We start from the raw sequence: 18,988 nt of genomic DNA on the forward strand, positions 1-18,988 counted from the left end.
ATATTTAACAACACTTTTTCCGAAGAAGGAAATTAAAATGTTTTGGGGAATCATAAGCAGATGAGATTTACTGTGACTAGGTTTCCCTTTTTTTTATTTTTTTTTTATTTTGATATATCAAGTGGGGAGAGTATTTTATCACCTGACAATTTCATATAATAATGTTGCTTTCTTTTCTTGCGCAGGTATTCAGAACTGTACGTTATATACATATGGCTTCTGCTGTGGACTGGTCCCAACTTCTACCTGAACTCCTGGAGCTCATCCTTGATCGACTCACCTGTCTCTCTGACCATCTTCATTTTGTTTCTGTATGCTCCTCGTGGCGATCAGTTATAATCAGTAATTGTTGTCCTCGGCGTCTGCTTCCATTTCTGATGCTTCCTCCTAGCAATGACAACACTGATCAAACCCGACCCTTCTTTAATCTTTCAAGTCATTGGATTAAAGAGCTCCACGTCCCAGAGATTCATCAAAAGTGGTGTTGTGGATCTTCTCATGGCTGGCTAGTTACAGTGGATGAGTCTACTGGAGAGATTCAACTATTCAATCCAGTCTCTAGAGGTCGTATCCAGCTTCCTTCCCTGTCAACATTCTCCTATCCTCAACACAACTTCGAGCCTGATTTTACAAGCAATAAGCATTACATCCATAAGGCAATTCTATCTTCTAACCCCTATAGAACATCAGACTATGTTGTGGTGGCCAATGTCACTAATAGGAAGATGTTGGCTTATTGGAAGCCAGGAGCTGATAGGTGGACTACTATAAGATCAGAACAATGGGTTCATTTTGAAGATTTTATATACTACAAGGGACTACTCTATGCTATTAGCAACAATGGTCCTCTTGTAACTTATGACTTCAGTTTTGAACCCCCAATTGGGAAGGAAATCATTGGTGAACCACCAGGAGGAAGAAGATGCTCCATGTATTATTTGGTGGAATCATTAGGGGAACTATGGCTAGTTTCAAGGCAATTCAAGTGGCTTAGCAACGAAGTTGACAACAACGATGACGCCAATTATTATAAAGATTTCATCGTCCACCCACCATTTGAATTCAAAACAATGAAGTTTCAAGTCTGCAAACTGGACGAGAGCAAGCGAGAGTGGATCCAAATGAAAAGCATTGACGATCGCATTTTGTTTTTGGGAAATAGCTACTCAATTTCACTCCCTGCTCAAGAATTTCAAGGATGCAAGGGAAACTCCATCTATTTTAGTGATGACTACACTTATGGACCCTATGAACCACCATCAGAAGGTTATCATGACATGGGGGTATTCAACTTTGAGAGTCGCCGTGTAGAATCATTTATTGAGTTGTCCACTCCTAGTTTGACTGCTCCTACCTTTTGGTTTACACCTGAACCTTTTGGAAGTGCCACCATCAGCTTCATATTTAAATTGTTTAATATTGATTAAGTATATACTTAATGGGTTTGTCTTTAGGTTTTTACTAAAAAGTGTTCAGAACTAGGGACCATGGTTCCATGTCTCAGTATCGTATGGCGGCAATTTTTCTTATAGTTTTGCATGTTCTCATAAATTAGGGTTTTCGCAGCAAAAACTTCCAATTACAGCTTGTTGAATGGCTACATATCCACCAATGGGGTTGGTAGCCTAGTGGTGAAAATATCCTGAACCCATCACCGCTCGGTTCGAGTCTCACTTATTGGTTCTGCGGAAGCTGCTTACCATACATGGGCTTGTCCTAGGGACTATGATCACTACCATGGAGAACCTTTTTTTTTTTTCTAAAGAATTGCTATATATCCTATTTGGACAAGGCACATGGGTTTCCAAGCACTAGAAACCCAAAATTATATATATATATATAAAGGGATAGTTGTGCACAATAATTGTCGGTATTGTTGAGAGTACGATGTCTTGTATTCCAATGCTTGTGTTTGTGCGCTAATTTTTTCGGTAATGTTGGGCTCCATGTAAATCATTGTGTTGTTTGTTTGATGGTTTCTATCCGATTCCCATTTGATTCCTACAACATTACAAGTATAATTATTTTTCATTGATAATGACATGTGGCCCCAAAATCTGAAGTGGCCACATAGTTGGCACTAGAATGGTTATACCATAATTTTGCAACCCCAAAAAATGGATTATATAAACCATTGTTGGCAAACTAGGTTTTGACTAGGAAAACTAGGCCGAGTCCGGTTAAAAGATTAAAAATCTGATCAAGAGTCATGGAAACTCGTCCTGTATTAAAAAATGACAAGACTGAAACTAAATCATACCGAGTCATTCAAGACTAGTTTGTTTTGCCCGAGTCATAATAAAACAACCGATTCTTGTCAAAAGTATAAGTTGGCTTTTCTGAATAATTTTGAACTAAAATATATTCTAATTCTAATGAGGTTAAATGTTCAATGACCAAAGTTTTCTGTATTGAATCTAGTGATTATTGAATGTATACATCTAAATTTTAATTTAAAATACATGATTTATGACCATGACATCTCCAAGTCGGATCTTATCACTTCCATCCAAGAGACAATGAATGATGAGATTCATAAAAAAACTTGAAAAACAAACACTTTTATTCTATCTTGTCTCATTTAATTAATTTATTAATTATTTATTTGGATTACTTGAGAAAGACTAGTATGGAAATAAGAGGGGGAAATTTGACTTGACTCGCTAGTTTTTTTTGTGACTAGCTCTGATTCACTAGGATTTAAAGAGGACGAGTCGAGTCACAAAACCTGATTTTCCAACAATGATATAAACTAGCCAACATATATATAAGTTTTTAAAATTTTGAAAAAGGGAGGAGGTTAGGTATGCCGTTGGAGAGAGATAGACACAGATCTGGGTATACCGGTGATATATCTTCTCTCACGCTCTTCACACACTCTCTCTTTTTCTTTTTTTGGGTAAATCTTATCACAATATATATTTTTCTAGTCATTCTTCCCAATTTTTTCTTTTTGTAAAATGTTCTCTCCTTTCCTAATTCGTTCACACACCCTCCATTCTCTCTATTTCTTTCTTTCTTCAGTTAATCTTATCACAATCTATATTTTTGTATAGTCTAAAAAATTAGTCTCCTTATTCATCTCAAACTATCACACCCTCTCTCTCTCTCTCTCTCTCTCTCTCTTTATGAGATATCTTCTCTCTCTTATTCACAAAAAATAAAAATAAATAAATAAAAAAAAAATAAAACTGTCATGCCCTCCATTCTCTATACATCTTTATTTTTTTTAGTAAATCTAATCACAATTTATATTTTTCTATAGTCTCCCTTTCCATTTCTCTCTTTCTTTCTTTTTTTTTTCTATAAATCTTAACACAATCTTCTTTTTTTTTTTTTTTTATAGTCTCTCTCCCCAATTTCTTTTTTGGGAAAATATTATCCCCTTTCCCAATTCGTTTAGCTTCTTTATCAATAATAACTCCTTAATTTTATTTTATTTTTAACTTAGAAAGCCATATTTCCTCTCTCTCTCTCTCTCTCTCTCTCTCTCTCTCTCTCTCTCTCTCTCTCTCTCTCTCTCTAGTCCCGAGTCTCCTTCTTCCTCTCTCAGAAGAATATTCATGGTGCACTCAAAGTATTTGGGCTAAGATTTGAGCTCTCTGGTTCTTTTCTAATTTTTTGGGTTCTAAGTCTTCTTGTCTTCACTTGGATTTGTTTTTCTTCGATAATGGATCATGTCATTTATCTTATTTTATTTGGGCAATGAATTATGGATTTTTCACCATATTGGGACTAAGTTCTCTATGATCCAAAGTGGTAGTAGCGGGCTTTATTTATTTTTTTATTATCTTGCTACTGCAGTTGAGCGATAACAGATAAATCCTTGAATCACTTTTTTTTTTATTTATTTAATGAAATATGAGTAGTGAGTGCGTCTCTTCCTCAATAGATTCATGAATATCTAGGTGGTTAGACATTCAGTTTCAAACTTCTCCCCATATGAGAGTTTCAAAAATATTTTGCAAAAATCAAGTTTTCGGTCTGAATTTTACAATGTTTTCTTGGTATTTGATTTTCAATTCTTTCAACCTTCAATTTGTATCGGTTTAGACTCCTCAAACATGACATTGTAGAAGAGGAAGCAAATTATATTAAATGACTAGAAGTCTAGAACAATAGATAAGTCCTAGAAGAACAAGTCCCCTTTATATGTCAATTTATCCATAGAAAAACAATGAGTCAGAGTACTTTGATTAACAATACGTTCATAGGAATTGTGATTTGTGATCTCCCATTAGAAATTAGAAGTGATCATATGATCATAGGAATTAAATGCTTTTTTGCAATCATTAAGTAAGGGTTGTCCTAATGTAGGATGTACCATCTAAGTTGGGCTGCTTTTGGTGCAACTTGAAGAATCCGGAGAGAGGAATGGGAATTTGATCACATTTTAAGGAATGAGAATCTAAAGTTGGATATAAAAATTGAGGCATTGATGGACAAAAGATGATCATAATCTCTTCTTTTCTTTTCTTCTTCTTCTTCTCCTTCTTCTTCTTTTTTTTATAGGAATCTAAAATACTGGGCATCAATTTTCCTGGGGAGATTTTCTCGGAGGATTGGATGGAGGAAGTTGATGTCAAGAGTAGAGAGGTTCTCCTGCGAGAAGAAACATTGAGGAGGTTTTCACAGCAATTTTTATATTTTTTGCTAAAGATCAGCAAAGTATATTAAATAAGAAAGAAAGTAAGGGTGTTAATCGGTTCGATTCGGTTTCGGTTTAAACGATACGGATTGGTTCGGTTCACATTTATTTGACTAAAACCATAACCGCACCATTTACTAAACGGTTCTACTTTTTGAAACCGTGACCGTTTAGTAAACGGTTTCGGTTTCCACGGTTTCTAAACATTGTCGGTTTCACGGTTTTAAACGGTTTTGATTTCGATTTATTCCATATGGTTTGTAAAACGGTTCATAATCAGTTTGTTCTAACTTGCAACCATCTCTAAACTGAAGATCGTAAGGTTATCAAAAAATAATTGGCAACCACAAATAAGAGATTCTATATTAACGATGGTATGTCTTAATTTGATAATCTAGTGCTATTTCTTTGCATGGTCATTCTCAAGCATTTAGAACTAATATCATACAACATCCAAATCCAGCCTTCTACAGCATAAAATATTAAAATGATAGGTGGTTCAGCCAAAACATTCCATCTATGATAACATAATAACATAGTAACATATATGGATTACAAGTTCATGATCTAAAGCCTAAATTTGAACTGAATTGTAATAAATCATACCAAAGCTGGATGGACACTTAATTTAATTGTTAATTGTTATGCGGATTACTGCCCCTTCTTTATTTAATTGTTATACGGACTAATCGGATCGGTTTAAACGGTTTTAAACGGTTTGGTTTAAATGGTTTCAATTCGGTTTGAAACCAATGGGTTCTACGGTTAAAACCGACCCGACCCGTTTAGCTAATCGGCCTGAAACTTGAAATCATAACCGCATCATTTACTAAACGGTTTTACGATTTCGGTGTAAACGGATCGGTTCAATTTCGGTAAATGGTTTCGGTTACAAATTCACCTCCTTAAAAGAAAGTGATGTACATGTTTGATGTCCAGGCATACCCAGACTAATACAATAACACAGACATTCCCCCTACCCCCACCTTCGGCATTGCCATCAGTAGGGAGTAAGCGGGACTCAACATAATAGATAGCAGTCCACCTTCGGCATTGCCATCAACAGACACACCATTAAGAGAGAAAGTGCTATGAGGTACTAAATGAACCTGTATCTAGGCCTTTGTTGGGCATCCCAAGAGATCTCCGATGTGACAAAACTAGGTGGCGAAGACCAGATAGAAGAAGCTTGTGAAGCAACCCCCTTCTTGGCCAAAATGTCCGCCATCGAATTGACTTCTCTGAAGCAGTGAGTGATCCTCCATGAAATCATATCCAAATAAGAAATATAATGACTCCAAAGCTGCTAGAAATCCCATGGGATGGAACGGCTGAGTATTGATGTCACCACCGCCTTTGAATCACATTCCACCCATAGCCGTGTAATACCCAACTCATTTGCCAACTTCAGTCCGATACAGAAGGCTGAAAATTCTGCTCTGTAGTTGGTCTTGACGCCCAACGAAACCAACGAAAAAGCAAAGCAAGACATAACATAACCTGCATCATTACGTAAGACCCCACCTACTCCTGACCTACCTAGATTCCCAAGGGAGCAACCATCCACATTGAGCTTAGTCCAACCATGGAACTCCTTGCCATTATTTTGACCTTGATATCCAACCCGCTTGCCACAAGAAAATCTCCCATTGTTTTTGAGTAGAAAGGCATGACTAGAGCTACTTCTCTAATGTCCTTCATGATTGCTTTTAGAATTATGCTTGGTGGTCGCCCTTTTCCATCAAATCTCCTATTGTTTCGTTCATACCATATGTGGAAAGGAACAAGCATCATACCAGCCAGCCACGCAGCCTTCAATGGCACCACACTAGACTTCCTACTCCATCAATTGGTCAGCTCTGTCAAGGAAGTCAGATTTGGCGATGCAACGTTAAAAATCTGTAGGAAAGGCAGTTAAATATTTCTTGCTATCACACAATCAATGAACACATGGTCTATACTCTCCTGACTGCATCGTGAAGCCAAGGGGACCCCCTTTTTGATCACCAAGTCATTAGTAGGGAGTCTACCATTCACAAGTCCCCATCCAAACAAAGAGTGACGTGGTTGAAGATGTCTTGACCATACTAGTGAACGCCATGGTGGTTTGGGACCCTTATTCCGGATTGCCTCCCATGCTGATCTCACAGAGAAGGTTCCCGTTATCGAGGCCTTCCATACCCACTTGTCTGGCACAGGAATACTTGGAAGAAGAAGGTCTCTAGCTTCACAGCAATTTTTATATAAACTATCAATAGTCATCAATATTCCCCCTCTCTCTCTCTCTCTCTCTCTCTTAATGTAAGACCACATATCTGGTATTTGTTTGCTTGTAGTAATATTTGTCCCCACGTGCATTTGTGCATATATTTTTGCTAGTATATATATATATATATATATATATATATTACTATAAGTAAAGGGTGGGGTGAAAAAGTAGTTTGTTGATTGAGTTGGATTGAACATACAAATCCCAATTTGATTCCAATTTCAAATTGGTACAAAAAAGTTCTTGTTTGAAGATCTCTTCTGCTTTTGACCTTTTTGTTAGATCAAACACTAAGAAATACGAAAATAAATAGACAAAAGATCCACATAACACAAAGATTTAATGAGGTTCACACACTAGTGTGGTGTGCTACATCCTCGGGCAAAGAAGATGTTTCATTATGTAGAAGAGAGATTACACCCAAGCAGTGGGAGAAAACTCACCCTGAAAACCCTAGCTCGATAAACTCCCAAAATTCAATGACTTTCTCGACAAGACAACAGTACGTTATATATATTCCAAGTTGCGGGTTGACCCATCGGGTCTCAGTCAATCCGATCGAACCATACCGTAGGCGCTCGCCCCTGCACCCCCATACGAGATTAGTGATGGGCTTCGGGCTTGGGCCTATCGGCCCAACCCCTCTGCTTCTATTATAGATCTCAGAAAAATTCTCATTCGGGTCGCCACCAAATATATGTCAGAGCGGGTTAAGAATTCGAGACAAACGTAACAAATCTCGACCTTGGCTTGAATTCTCATCCAACAAACAAACAAATAGCTAAAATTTTCATCTTCTCCAATAGCTCTCCAAAGGGTTGAACTCAAACACGGAAAACACCAAGTAAGTTCAAGCAATGCTCAAACTTACCAACACACAAAGGCTTAGTCAACATATCAGCTGGATTTTTTTCAATACGAGTCTTCAACACTTGAATATTACCTTGAGCAATTATCACTTTTATGTAATGATACCGAACATTAATGTGCTTTGTCCTCTCATGATACATCGGATCTTTAGTCAAGTGAATAACACTCTGGCTATCACAATGGACAATAGTCACCCCATGATCCATGTTGAGTTCTCCCAACAGACCTCTAAGCCAAATAGCTTCTTTAATTGCCTTAGTCATTGCCATATACTCTGCTTCAGTAGTAGATAATATAGCTGCAACCTATAAAGTAGCTTTTCAACTAACCGTACTTCCTCCAAGAGTAAATACATAGCCTGTGAGTGACATCCTCTTGTCAAAATCACCTGCATAATCTGAATCAACATAACTAGATAAACTATCACCATTCCTCCCAAACTCCAAACAAACACCAGAGGTCCCTTTCAAGTACCTAAATATCCACTTCACTGCTTCCTAATGAGCTTTTCCTGGACATGACAAATATTTGCTCACCACACTGATAGTTTGTGAAATGTCAGGATGAGTGCAAACCATAGCATAAATAATGGAGCCAACTGCACTAGAGTATGGAACACATGGCATGTACTCCACTTCTTCAGCTGTCTTAAGTGATAGAGCAGCTGAAAGTCTAAAATGAGATGCAAGAGGAGTAGTTACAGGTTTGGCATCTTTCATGCCAAAATGTTTCAATATCTTCTCAGTGTATTTCTGTTGAGATAACCATAGCTTCCCTGCTTTTCTATCCCTCTTGATCTCCATACCAAGGATCTTCCATGCTACCCCCAAATCTTTCATCTCAATTCAACCTGTTGACCTCATTCCTATCTTTTTCTGCAATCAACACATCATCAACATAAGCAGAAAATATATGAATAATTCATCAAGGAGCTTTCAGAAATAAACACAACATACATATTGACACCTGCAGTATCCAAAACTAGCCATAACCGAATCAAACATTTTGTACCACTATCTAGGAGACTATTTCAAACCATATAGGGACTTCTTCAATAACAAACTCTTCAAGTTGATGCATATAAATCTGTTCTTCTAGTTCACCATGCAAGAATGTTGTTTTTACATCAAGTTGCTCTAACTCCTAATCATGCATAGCAACTAAAGCAAGTAGGACGCGAATAGAACTGTGCTTAACAATAGGTGAGAAAACATCACTAAAATCAATTCCTTGTACCTGACTGTAGCCCTTTGCAACCAACCATGCCTTGTACCTAACATCTTCAGCACTTGAGGCAGATTCCTTCTTCTTGAAGACCCATTTGCAACCAATAATTTTCTTCCTTGTTCTCGGCTTGACAAGCTCCCAAATCTGATTTTTATGAAGAGATCATCTCCTAATTCATGGCAATCAACCATTTTGAAGAATCAACTGAAGTAACAGCTTCAGAATATGTTGAAGGCTCACTATTTTCAATTGTATATGCAATAGACAATGCATAAGCAACAAATTCAGGATACTCATACTTTTGTGGTTGTCTAATATTCCTCATTGGTCTATCCTTGGTAATGTTGTATCGCTCTTTTTTTTATTTTCTTGAGCATCATCTCCTTCAGTAAAAGTAGGCAGTTGAACTGAAGTAGATTGTGCTTTGTTTGAAGATGAACCACCAATTTTAAACTTCACATTCTCTCTAAATTTTTCTTGACCTTCATCATAATGAACAGGAGCTTATTTCCTATGATGCAACATAGTAGATTTATCAAAAGTAACATCTCTGCTAATAAGAAATTATAGAGACTTTGGATCAGGACACCACAACCTGTATCCTTTCACTCTAGATCCATACAAAAAAAAAAAAATTTTTTTTTCTTGGCCCTAGGCTCTAACTTCTCTTCACTCACATGTGTATAAGTAGGACATCCAAATGCTTTTAAATTAGAGTAGTCTGTAGGCTTACTTGATCAAATTTCCTCTGGGGTCTTGCAGTCAATAGCTATGCAAGGAGAACGATTCACCAATAAGATTGTTGTGTTAACTGCTTTTGCCCAAAACTCCTTGCCCAATCCTGTCTTTGATAACATACACCTTACATTTTCTAACAAAGTTCTATTCATACGCTCTGCGACTCCATTCTGCTAGGGTGTTTTAACAATTGTATGGTGTCTTGCAATACCTTCATTTTTGCAAAACTCATTAAAGTCACCTTCACAAAACTCTAGGCCATTATTGGTTCTCAACCTCTTAATTTGTTTCTTGGTCTGCTTCCCAAACAAATTCTTCCACTGTTTGAAAGTGACAAATATTTCATTTTTGTGCTTCAAGAAATCGACCCAAACCTTCCTAGAGAAATCATCAATGAAAGTAAGTAAGTACCTTGCACCAACCCCCTTTGAAGCAATCCTGGAGGGTCCTCATAGGTCTGAATGAATATAGTCTAAAGTTCCCTTGGTCTTGTGAATAGCAGTACTGAAATTGACTCTCTTTTGCTTCCCAAACACACAATGTTCATAGTACTCCATTGCTACTATACTCTGACCATACAACAAGCCCCTTTTACTTAATGATGCCATTCCTCTTTCACTCATATGGCCTAACCTCATGTGTCATAAATTTGTGACATCTGATTCAAACATAGATGATGAAGGTAAAATAACCTAGAGGGGGGTGAATAGGTTATACTAGTGAAATTTAACCCTTTTCGATTAATGGTTCCCAAATGTGAGTGTAAATTAAAACTGTGAAATAATAAAATAGATACAATCACTTAACACTAAGGTTTATAGTGATTCAACTCAATCCGAGTCTAGTCCACTCCCTATAAGTTCTACTTGTAAGGTATTCTACTAACTTTCCCTTTCAGTGTAGTAGGTAGGGAAGAAAACATTTACAAAAGCTTGTTTAAGATAAGAGTATCCTTACAATCTCCTTCAAGGTAGAGAGACACCTTTTACAATCCCGTTTGATGGTGGAGAGACAACTAACTCTTTTGAGGGTAAGAGGATCCTTACACAATCCTAATTACATTCTAGGAAAATTTAAAACCAATAATAACAAGTGAAATAGAATTGTTCGAGTTTACCTTGTGTGGTGAGTGAAAAATGAATATGCAAATATATGATTGAATGCACCTTTTGTAGTCTCCCTTGAGTATAGAGTGGTGAAGGAGAATTTTTTGAAATTCTTGAGTTCTTGAAGAACGTGTTTGACTTCAATCCATGAACTCAATAAAATAACTGTTGATCCTCACAAATGAATTTGATATAATTACTAAGAGCTTTCTTAATTGTTAATTATTGAAGTCATTAGTGGGATATTTATATAGGTAGAGGCTAGGCTTAATTAGGGTAATAAAATCACCCAATTTGGAAGGAGTATAATTTCTAACGAATAGAAATTTTCTCAATCGACAGTTGCAGCTTCCAACCAGTAGTTACCACTTCCAAGTCCAGTTGTATGAAACTAGCCATTGGACTCAAAATATAGCCGTTTTATAGCCATTGGGGGTCTTTTAAAGGTGAAGTGGCAGTTTTTGCTTCCATCCGATAGTTACTGGATGCCCTCTGTAGGCTAAGTCAGAGAGGACCATTTGATCCGGAATTGAACTGGCAAACCGGTTCAATTTTTAGTTAAATTCGACAGTTGTCGGTTTCATCCGATAGTTTCCGGATGGTCTCTATTACCATTATCTCATAGAAAAATAGGTCACAGAGATCAAGCGATAGTTACTATTTTGTTCCGATAGTTGCCGGTTGGTCTTTGTTTTGTGTTTTGACTGCCTAGTAGTCACACAAAGTAACTTCAAAACCTTAGGTTGCTTCTTATGCCTTTTCTAACACTTAAATGCATAAGTGTAGTGCATGTTAGTGTGTGTACATTACAACCTAATCTAGTGGTCTTCAAGTCTTCAATTCTTCAAGTCTTGAGTTCTTCAAGCCTTCAACTCTTTAATCTTAAGCTCTTCAAGTCTTCAATTCTTCAATCACTTTATGCCATATTACATCTTGAGCTTTAATGGGCGTATGTCTTATATCAAACTTCAGGTCTCACAGTGTATCCTTAACATGATACTAGAGAGATGGCTATTAGAACATTACTTGTTTGTTATCATTAAAACCATTATGGAGAGGGATATTCCCAACAGAAGCTGTTGCAACAGACCCAATGACTGTAGTACCCTATAATATATACAAATTGCCAACTTTGATTCCTTTCATCAACAAGAGAACACCCTTGCTGATCTTCATGACTCCACCTTCAACTGTATACTTGCACCCATTTGAATCAAGAGTGCCTCAACTGATGAGATTCTTTTTCAAATTAGGGATATGTCTAACATTAGACAATGTTCTGATAATGCAATCATACATCTTGATATTGATCGTTCTCATTCTAATAGTCTTATAAGAAGCATTATTTTCCATCAACACAACTCCATCTCGAACTGATTTGTATATGGAGAACCATTCACGATTGGAATACATATGGTAAGAACAGCCAGAGTCAAGAATTCATTCATCCTGTGATCTGACTCTGTCATCAGTCACCAAAAGTATATTAGACTCACTCTCATCTTCAGTAATACTAGCTTTTGCAGAATCATTTCTCTTCTATTGATTTTGGGCACCGCCATCTGCTTTCTGCTTATTTTTATAGCATTCAGATTTAATATGTCCATTTTTCTTACAGTAATTGCAGGTCAAATTCTTGTGCTTAGATTTTGATCTAGCCTTCTTTTTGTTACCATTTGAACCCCTTTCATTTGTTCTGCCTTTAACTACTAAACCAACACCATCAGATGTATTGGTAGATGTCAACTCATCATCAATCTCCTGCTTACTTTGCAGATTTGTTTTGACATCCTCAACAGAGATTGTCTCTTTAGCATAAATCATGGTATTCCTAAAATGCTTATAAGAAGGAAGTAGAGAACATAACAATAATAGGGCCAAATTTTCATCGTCTATTTTAACATCTATCTTTTTTAAATCAGGAACAATAGAATTAAACTCAAATATGTGGGATTAATAGAACTACCTTCACCCATATGAATGGTATATAGTTGTTGCTTCAATCTCAACCTATTGGTAAGGGATTTGGTGAGGTAGAGATTCTCTAACTTCTCCTATAACTCTGCAGCCATTTTCTCTGAGAGAACTTTCGGTAGAACATCATTCGAAAGACACAACTAAATAGCTGAAAGGGCTTTATCATCTAAATCGTTCCAATCATCATCAGACATAGTTGCAAGTTTCTTTGTCTTCCCAAGTAGGATTTTCTTCAAACCCTGCTATGTAAGAACAACCATCATTCGAACCTGCCATAGACTAATACTGATGTTGCTATTGAACCTATCAATATTGTATTTCATCGAAGAAGACATGGATCGAAATAACCTAAAGCTCTGATACCAATTGGTTAGATTAAACATAAAAAAATACGAAAATAAATAGACAAAAGATCCGCACAACACAAAGATTTAACAAGGTTCACACACCAGTGTGGTGTGCTACGTCCTAAGGTGAAAAAGAAGATGTTTCATTATGCAGAAGAGAGATTACACCCAAGCAGTGGCGAGAAAACTAGCTCGAAAAATCCTAGCTCGATAAACCCCCAAAATTCATTGACTTTCTCGACAAGACAACAATACATTATGTATACTCCAAGTCGCCGGTTGATCCATTAGGTCGCATTCAATCCAGTCGGCCCAAGCCCAGAGCCCATCACAAATCTCAGAAAACTTTCCATTCGGGTTGCCACCAAATATAGGTCGGAGCGGGTCAATCTTCAAAATGGGCCAAGAATTCAAGACAAACTTAACACTTTTCCGTGATGGTGAAAGAGGGGGAAAAGAAGGAAGAGAAAGGTGCTCTCTCTTATGTTCCCCATATTAGTTTCTGGTGTGATGACGTTCTCTCTATCAAGGAAGAAGGGAAATGTTCTATGATTTTTCTGTATTTGTCATGGCAAGTTTTGAGGTGAAAGTACTGTAATCTTGTGAATCCACCATTGTTTGGTGAGTTGCATTGTAACCCAAGAGGATTTTTTCTTCTTGAGGTTTTGGTAGCCCTCATTTTGTTGGGAAGAAGATCTAGTAACATATTATTAATTATAGTGGAGGTTTTACCTGGATGAGGTCCCGTGGTTTTTCCCTTTTTGTCTTGGAAGGGTTTACCATGGTGAAATTTCTGTGTTCTTTTGCGTTTGGATTGATTTGTTCATTGTACTATTATTTGGTGTATCTCTGGCTATCGTTGTGGATCTCAGTTAACTTGCACACATGTTTTGAAATGGTTCTTTATTACAACAAGTGATATTAGAGCTAGGTTATTGAATTGTGTGTAAAATATAGAGTAAATTGCCACAACATGGATGATTATCTTGAGTGGGAGCAACTAGATGATTTTGAAGCTGCAAGGATCTGTACGTACCTTTAGCAGGTGATACGATGAAACTCAAAAAGATGTCTGATGCCGAATGGAATATCTTGCATCGAAAGCTGTTGGATTTATCCAATTTTTTTTTCGATTTTGTTAACTATGGTTTTGAGTTGAAAGACTAGAAGAAGATAGATGCTTCTGCGCAAGATAAGGTTTCTTAAAGGCCTTTTTTTTTTTCAATTAAAAAAAAATAAAATAAGGATACACGTTGTATACATGTTTAGAACTTTCAATCTAGCCGTACCTAATTTTTACCGACTTTCTAGGAAGAGTTTGGTAAAATGGCATTTCAAACGAAATAAGTACGGACCGGTGTTTTAAATGTTTTTTAAATGTGAATATATTAACAAAGGTTCTACCACATCAGTATGTGAAGCTAAACCAGAATGCTTGGAAGAATCAAGGCCGATGAGTATTAAAGCCATGGAATAGGAGTAATTGCATGAAGCGCAAGTAATAGGTACAAAGTTTGATCCGTTCTATGTTTCAAAGTTGTTCATTCGAGGGACTAGCACTGCACATAATGATACATGCACTATAAATGCTCAAGGTGAAGAATGAAGATTGTGAGCCGTTTGTAGAAGTAAAGGAGTCATGTTGTAGGGTTGGAAAGATGTTGTGGTCACTCTTACAAATGTGAGAAGTTTGACGTTCGTAATGGTGGAAAGCATGTGTTGCTTAAATACACAGAATTTGACTTAGTAGATTTGAGAGATCCTTACTCGTGAGTCAAAGGGGAAGTTTGTTGGGGGTTGGATCCTTCTCACATCATTGAGAGGGCCCATACCCACATTACTTTGGCTGTGGAAGTATTAGGCGGTGAGAAAGAAATCTCCCACCACCTCACGTTTTATATATCATACTATTATATAAAAGCATGTACTCATGCTGACTAATCTTTTTCTAGACTATTTTACCCATCTTGTGTATTTAAATACCTTATCTTTTTCATTATCACTTTTCTTTATCTTTCTTATTTTTCCTTTTTCCATTTTTTTTTTTTTACAGTTAAATATTTTCAACAAAAATTAGAATCTTTATTCATCTCAAGCTCCCACGCCCCTTCTAAAAAACATAAAAAAATATCTCAAGCCTCTAATATATCTCATCTTCTTTCTTTCTTTTCTCTTTCCTAATTTCCTTTGTTCTTTCGAAATATCTTTTATTATAGACTTTCTCTATTGATTCATATCTCTCCATCTATTTTGCCACAATCTATATCTTTAAATATTCTTCCCCCCCCCACATTTGTTTCCTTAATTTTTCTATCCAAAAAAGAAAAAAAAAATTTGTTTTCCTAATTTCGTTTATTTTCCTCATCAATAAAAATTCTCAAATTTTTCCTTGAACTTCCAAATTTGCAATATGATATCTCTTTCTATATTCTCTCTCTCGCCAGTTTCCTTCAATCTCTCTCTCAAGGCTCGAAGGATTGCTTCTTCCCAAGTTAAAATTTTTTTTTTGGATCATTTTCTTCAGCAATCTTCGCATGTCTACAACCAATGCTTGATCCAGCCTCTGCTGTTGCTTTTCTCAATCCACTTTCTTACTCGGTAAGCACCTTTCCAACAGTTTTTTGTTTTTTGGATGGCATTCCGTCTTCTCTTCCCAAGTTGTATTCGTTTAGTGGATCATATTCTTGCAAAGTTTTTGTCATGGGTACAAGCAGCGCTTGATCCAGCTTGTCTTGATTTTCACTACTCACTCTCTTACTTGGTAAGCACCATTTCTTTCAGATTCTTCATTTTTTTTTTTTTTTTTTTGATTATTTTTACTTATTTGTTTTGGATGGTACTCCATCTTTCAAATGTGAAAGGGAAGAGAAGTAGATTTAAGGTTTTCAGAATTTTGTAAAGCATGCTAACATATGAAACCACAAAAGACAAAGTGGGTCTAGGGTCACTATTTCCTGCTCGGATGATTTGGGTGGTGGTTTGGTTTTCAGAGTTGATAACTATGCCTCCAACTGGAAGCAGGAGATGTTCCTCATGGATTTCTCCAGCCAGGTGTTGTTCACCATCTGCCGCCGCAGTAGCCACCACCGGAAGGTACTTATTGATGATGATAACAAAAGTAATAGTATATTACAATTAATTTGGAAGAAACTAAGTATATTGGAGAGTTGGGAAGCATTCAAGGGTGACAAAGAGGAAGGAATATTAAGATATGTTAGTGGTCTTGAGAAGCCCTTCATGGTAGCAACAAAGGCCTTCAGCAATTCTTGTTGCATTATATATAAAAGTAGCCACCGGAGATAAGTACTTAATTAAGTGGTCATGTCCAGAGGGATGGTCAAAAATCTTCCCGGCGGCAGCAGCAGCAGCAGCTACATTACCAATAGCCCAGGTAAGAATTTGGAAGAAATGGATCACTGATGCATCATATTGATTGCATTTTTGATTAAATTATTAAATTTTTACATTTTTGTTACAGATTAGTAGGAAATTTGGGACAGCATCGGAGTCTTCTTCGCTAGGAAAAGATGTCTTTACTCTGACTGTGCAGCAAGGGGTGGATCAAGCTATTGTAATGGCGATGGTTATGATCAGTTATGCTATGAGATGAGTTCTCTGTCTTAGATATGCTTGCCCACGTGCCAAGTATTTGACTGGATCTGGCTACCTTGGATTTATTGTATTTAGTTCATTCTTTGTTCCTTGGTGTGTAAGATTGGAGAGAGAGAGAGAGAGAGAGAGAGAGAGAGAGAGGTCTTCTGCATATTTTAGGTTTTACGGTATTGTAAATTGTAGCTGAAACCTAATAATGATCAATAGAAAGCTTCTTGTGCCGATCTCATAAATTATATACCATGCATTATTTGGGGGGGAAAAAAAAAACATTTCAAATGCTCGTATTTCTCTGAGTGGGTTATTAAAACCTGTCTACCCAACCGGCAGGGGGAAGATTGGGAGATCTTTCCTTACTTTAAACAATGATGCAGGGTTCTATTGTTGCTGTTAATTAGGGTGTTACATCATTATGCTATCCCACTCATTTACTTATGCTCTGTTTTCTATCCTTCTTATTTTTGGTTCTGAATTTTTTTATCAACCCTTAGAAAAACTAATTAAGCAGTTCTACTTGGCCCTCTCTCTCTCTCTCTCTCTCTCTCTCTCTCTCTCTCTCTCTCTCAAGCACTGACATAATTCAATTAGAAAGGCATGGAATTCATTATGAGGGCACAATAAAGTTTGATAGGCCTTGCAGTATATTATAGACCGATTTCTCAGTCATTCAGACAAGTGTGCTTTGAATGAAATGGTTTGCTGGTTTATAGAGCAGAACCTAGACCGAGATTATGATCAAAAGCAGTAATAGAGAATATATAATGAAAACATAACAGTAATCAAGCTATTAAAGATGTAGAGAATTAGATTTTTTTTTTTTTTTTTTTGGGCTTAAGGTCAGCAAAAGTATATTAATAATCATTAAATGTGAAGTTATTTATTTCCCGATAGCAATGAGATATAGTCCAGGTAATGCTGTACAAATAACCTTTGTAGTACCACCATCTTTGTAAAAAGCATCACGGAATATTCTGTCTTTTGATGCAAGAAACAACAGCCTGAGAATCACATTCTATCCACAAATTCCTGATTTCTTTCAAAGATGCTCGGTGTATTCCATGGAAGAAAGCAGAAAATTCAGCCATGAAGTTAATTCCAATTCCCTCATAGATCACATAACAACCCATTGGAGAAGATGCACTGCGAATACCACCTGTGCCTGAGCTGCATGGATTCCCTATAAAGCATCCATCTATATTCAGTTTCCCGACACCCCTTGGAGGCGCCTCCCAAGTTAATTCCAAGATCTGATTTGAAGTTGCCCTTGTGGTACTATGAATATCAAGCTTCTTTGAAATGAGAAGATCAATCATTGAGTTGATATGCACAGGAACAAGGAAGGAGTGATCCTTAATGTCTTTCATAATATAATGCACCACATAGCTTGTCAGCAAACTCCAATTATCAATCCTTCTTCTGTTTCTCTCAACCCATATATGGAAAGGCATAATTGTGAGAAGAGACATCTAGATCTTGCCACAATGGACATCATTCTCTTTCCTTTTCCACCATGAAAATAGATTTTCAATAGTAGGTAAGCCCTCCCAGCGCAGGTCAAAAACAACTAAGAATGAAGACCACAGTTTCACAGAATATTCACATTGTAGGAAGAGATGGATGAGAGATTCTTCATGATTGTGACAAAGGTCACATCTTGAAACCATAGGAATAGATCTCTTGGAAATCATATCATCAATTGGCAAGCATCCATGAATAAACCGCCCTAAAAATAGAGTGCCTCAGATGAATACCCTTCAGCCAAACCTGCTGCCACCATCCCTTAATAGGGTTTTTGTCTCTTAACTTCTCCTAGCATGATTTAACTGAAAATTTGCCTGATTCAGTTAAAGTCCAAACTCTCCTATCTTCAACTGAAAATGATGGAAGGTTGATAGAAGAAATCTGATCATAGATATTTTGCATTAAAGGAGAAGCAACATGAGGCAACTCCCATTTACCATCAACAATGAAATTCGAAACGACAGATAGATCTTGACGAACCAGATTAATATTATCAATAACATCAATAATTCTATTATTCCCAATCCATCTGTCATACCAAAACTTTATGGAAGATCCATTCCCCACTACCCATCTTTCTGATTCAGAAACAAAATCCCATACCTTCCTTATTCCAAGAAAAATAGAAGAGGTAGGAGAATACCTTTTAAGGTTACCATCAGCAGACATAAAA

General features: G+C 36.8%; 1 protein-coding gene and 1 pseudogene across 1 annotated transcript; both read left to right on the top strand.

Moving 5' to 3' along the window:
* The first annotated feature begins 212 nt into the window (after positions 1 to 212).
* LOC122058967 (putative F-box protein At5g55150) lies at positions 213 to 1,427 on the top strand. Its single transcript, XM_042621686.1, has one exon. It carries the CDS (start codon positions 213 to 215, stop codon positions 1,425 to 1,427), a length of 1,215 nt encoding a protein of 404 aa, XP_042477620.1.
* Positions 1,428 to 13,619: 12,192 nt separating this feature from the next.
* LOC122058968 lies at positions 13,620 to 17,302 on the top strand (annotated as a pseudogene).
* The last annotated feature ends 1,686 nt before the right edge of the window (positions 17,303 to 18,988 follow it).

Source organism: Macadamia integrifolia, chromosome 13, assembly GCF_013358625.1.
Source record: "Macadamia integrifolia cultivar HAES 741 chromosome 13, SCU_Mint_v3, whole genome shotgun sequence".
In the NCBI taxonomy this organism is placed as follows: Eukaryota; Viridiplantae; Streptophyta; class Magnoliopsida; order Proteales; family Proteaceae; genus Macadamia; species Macadamia integrifolia.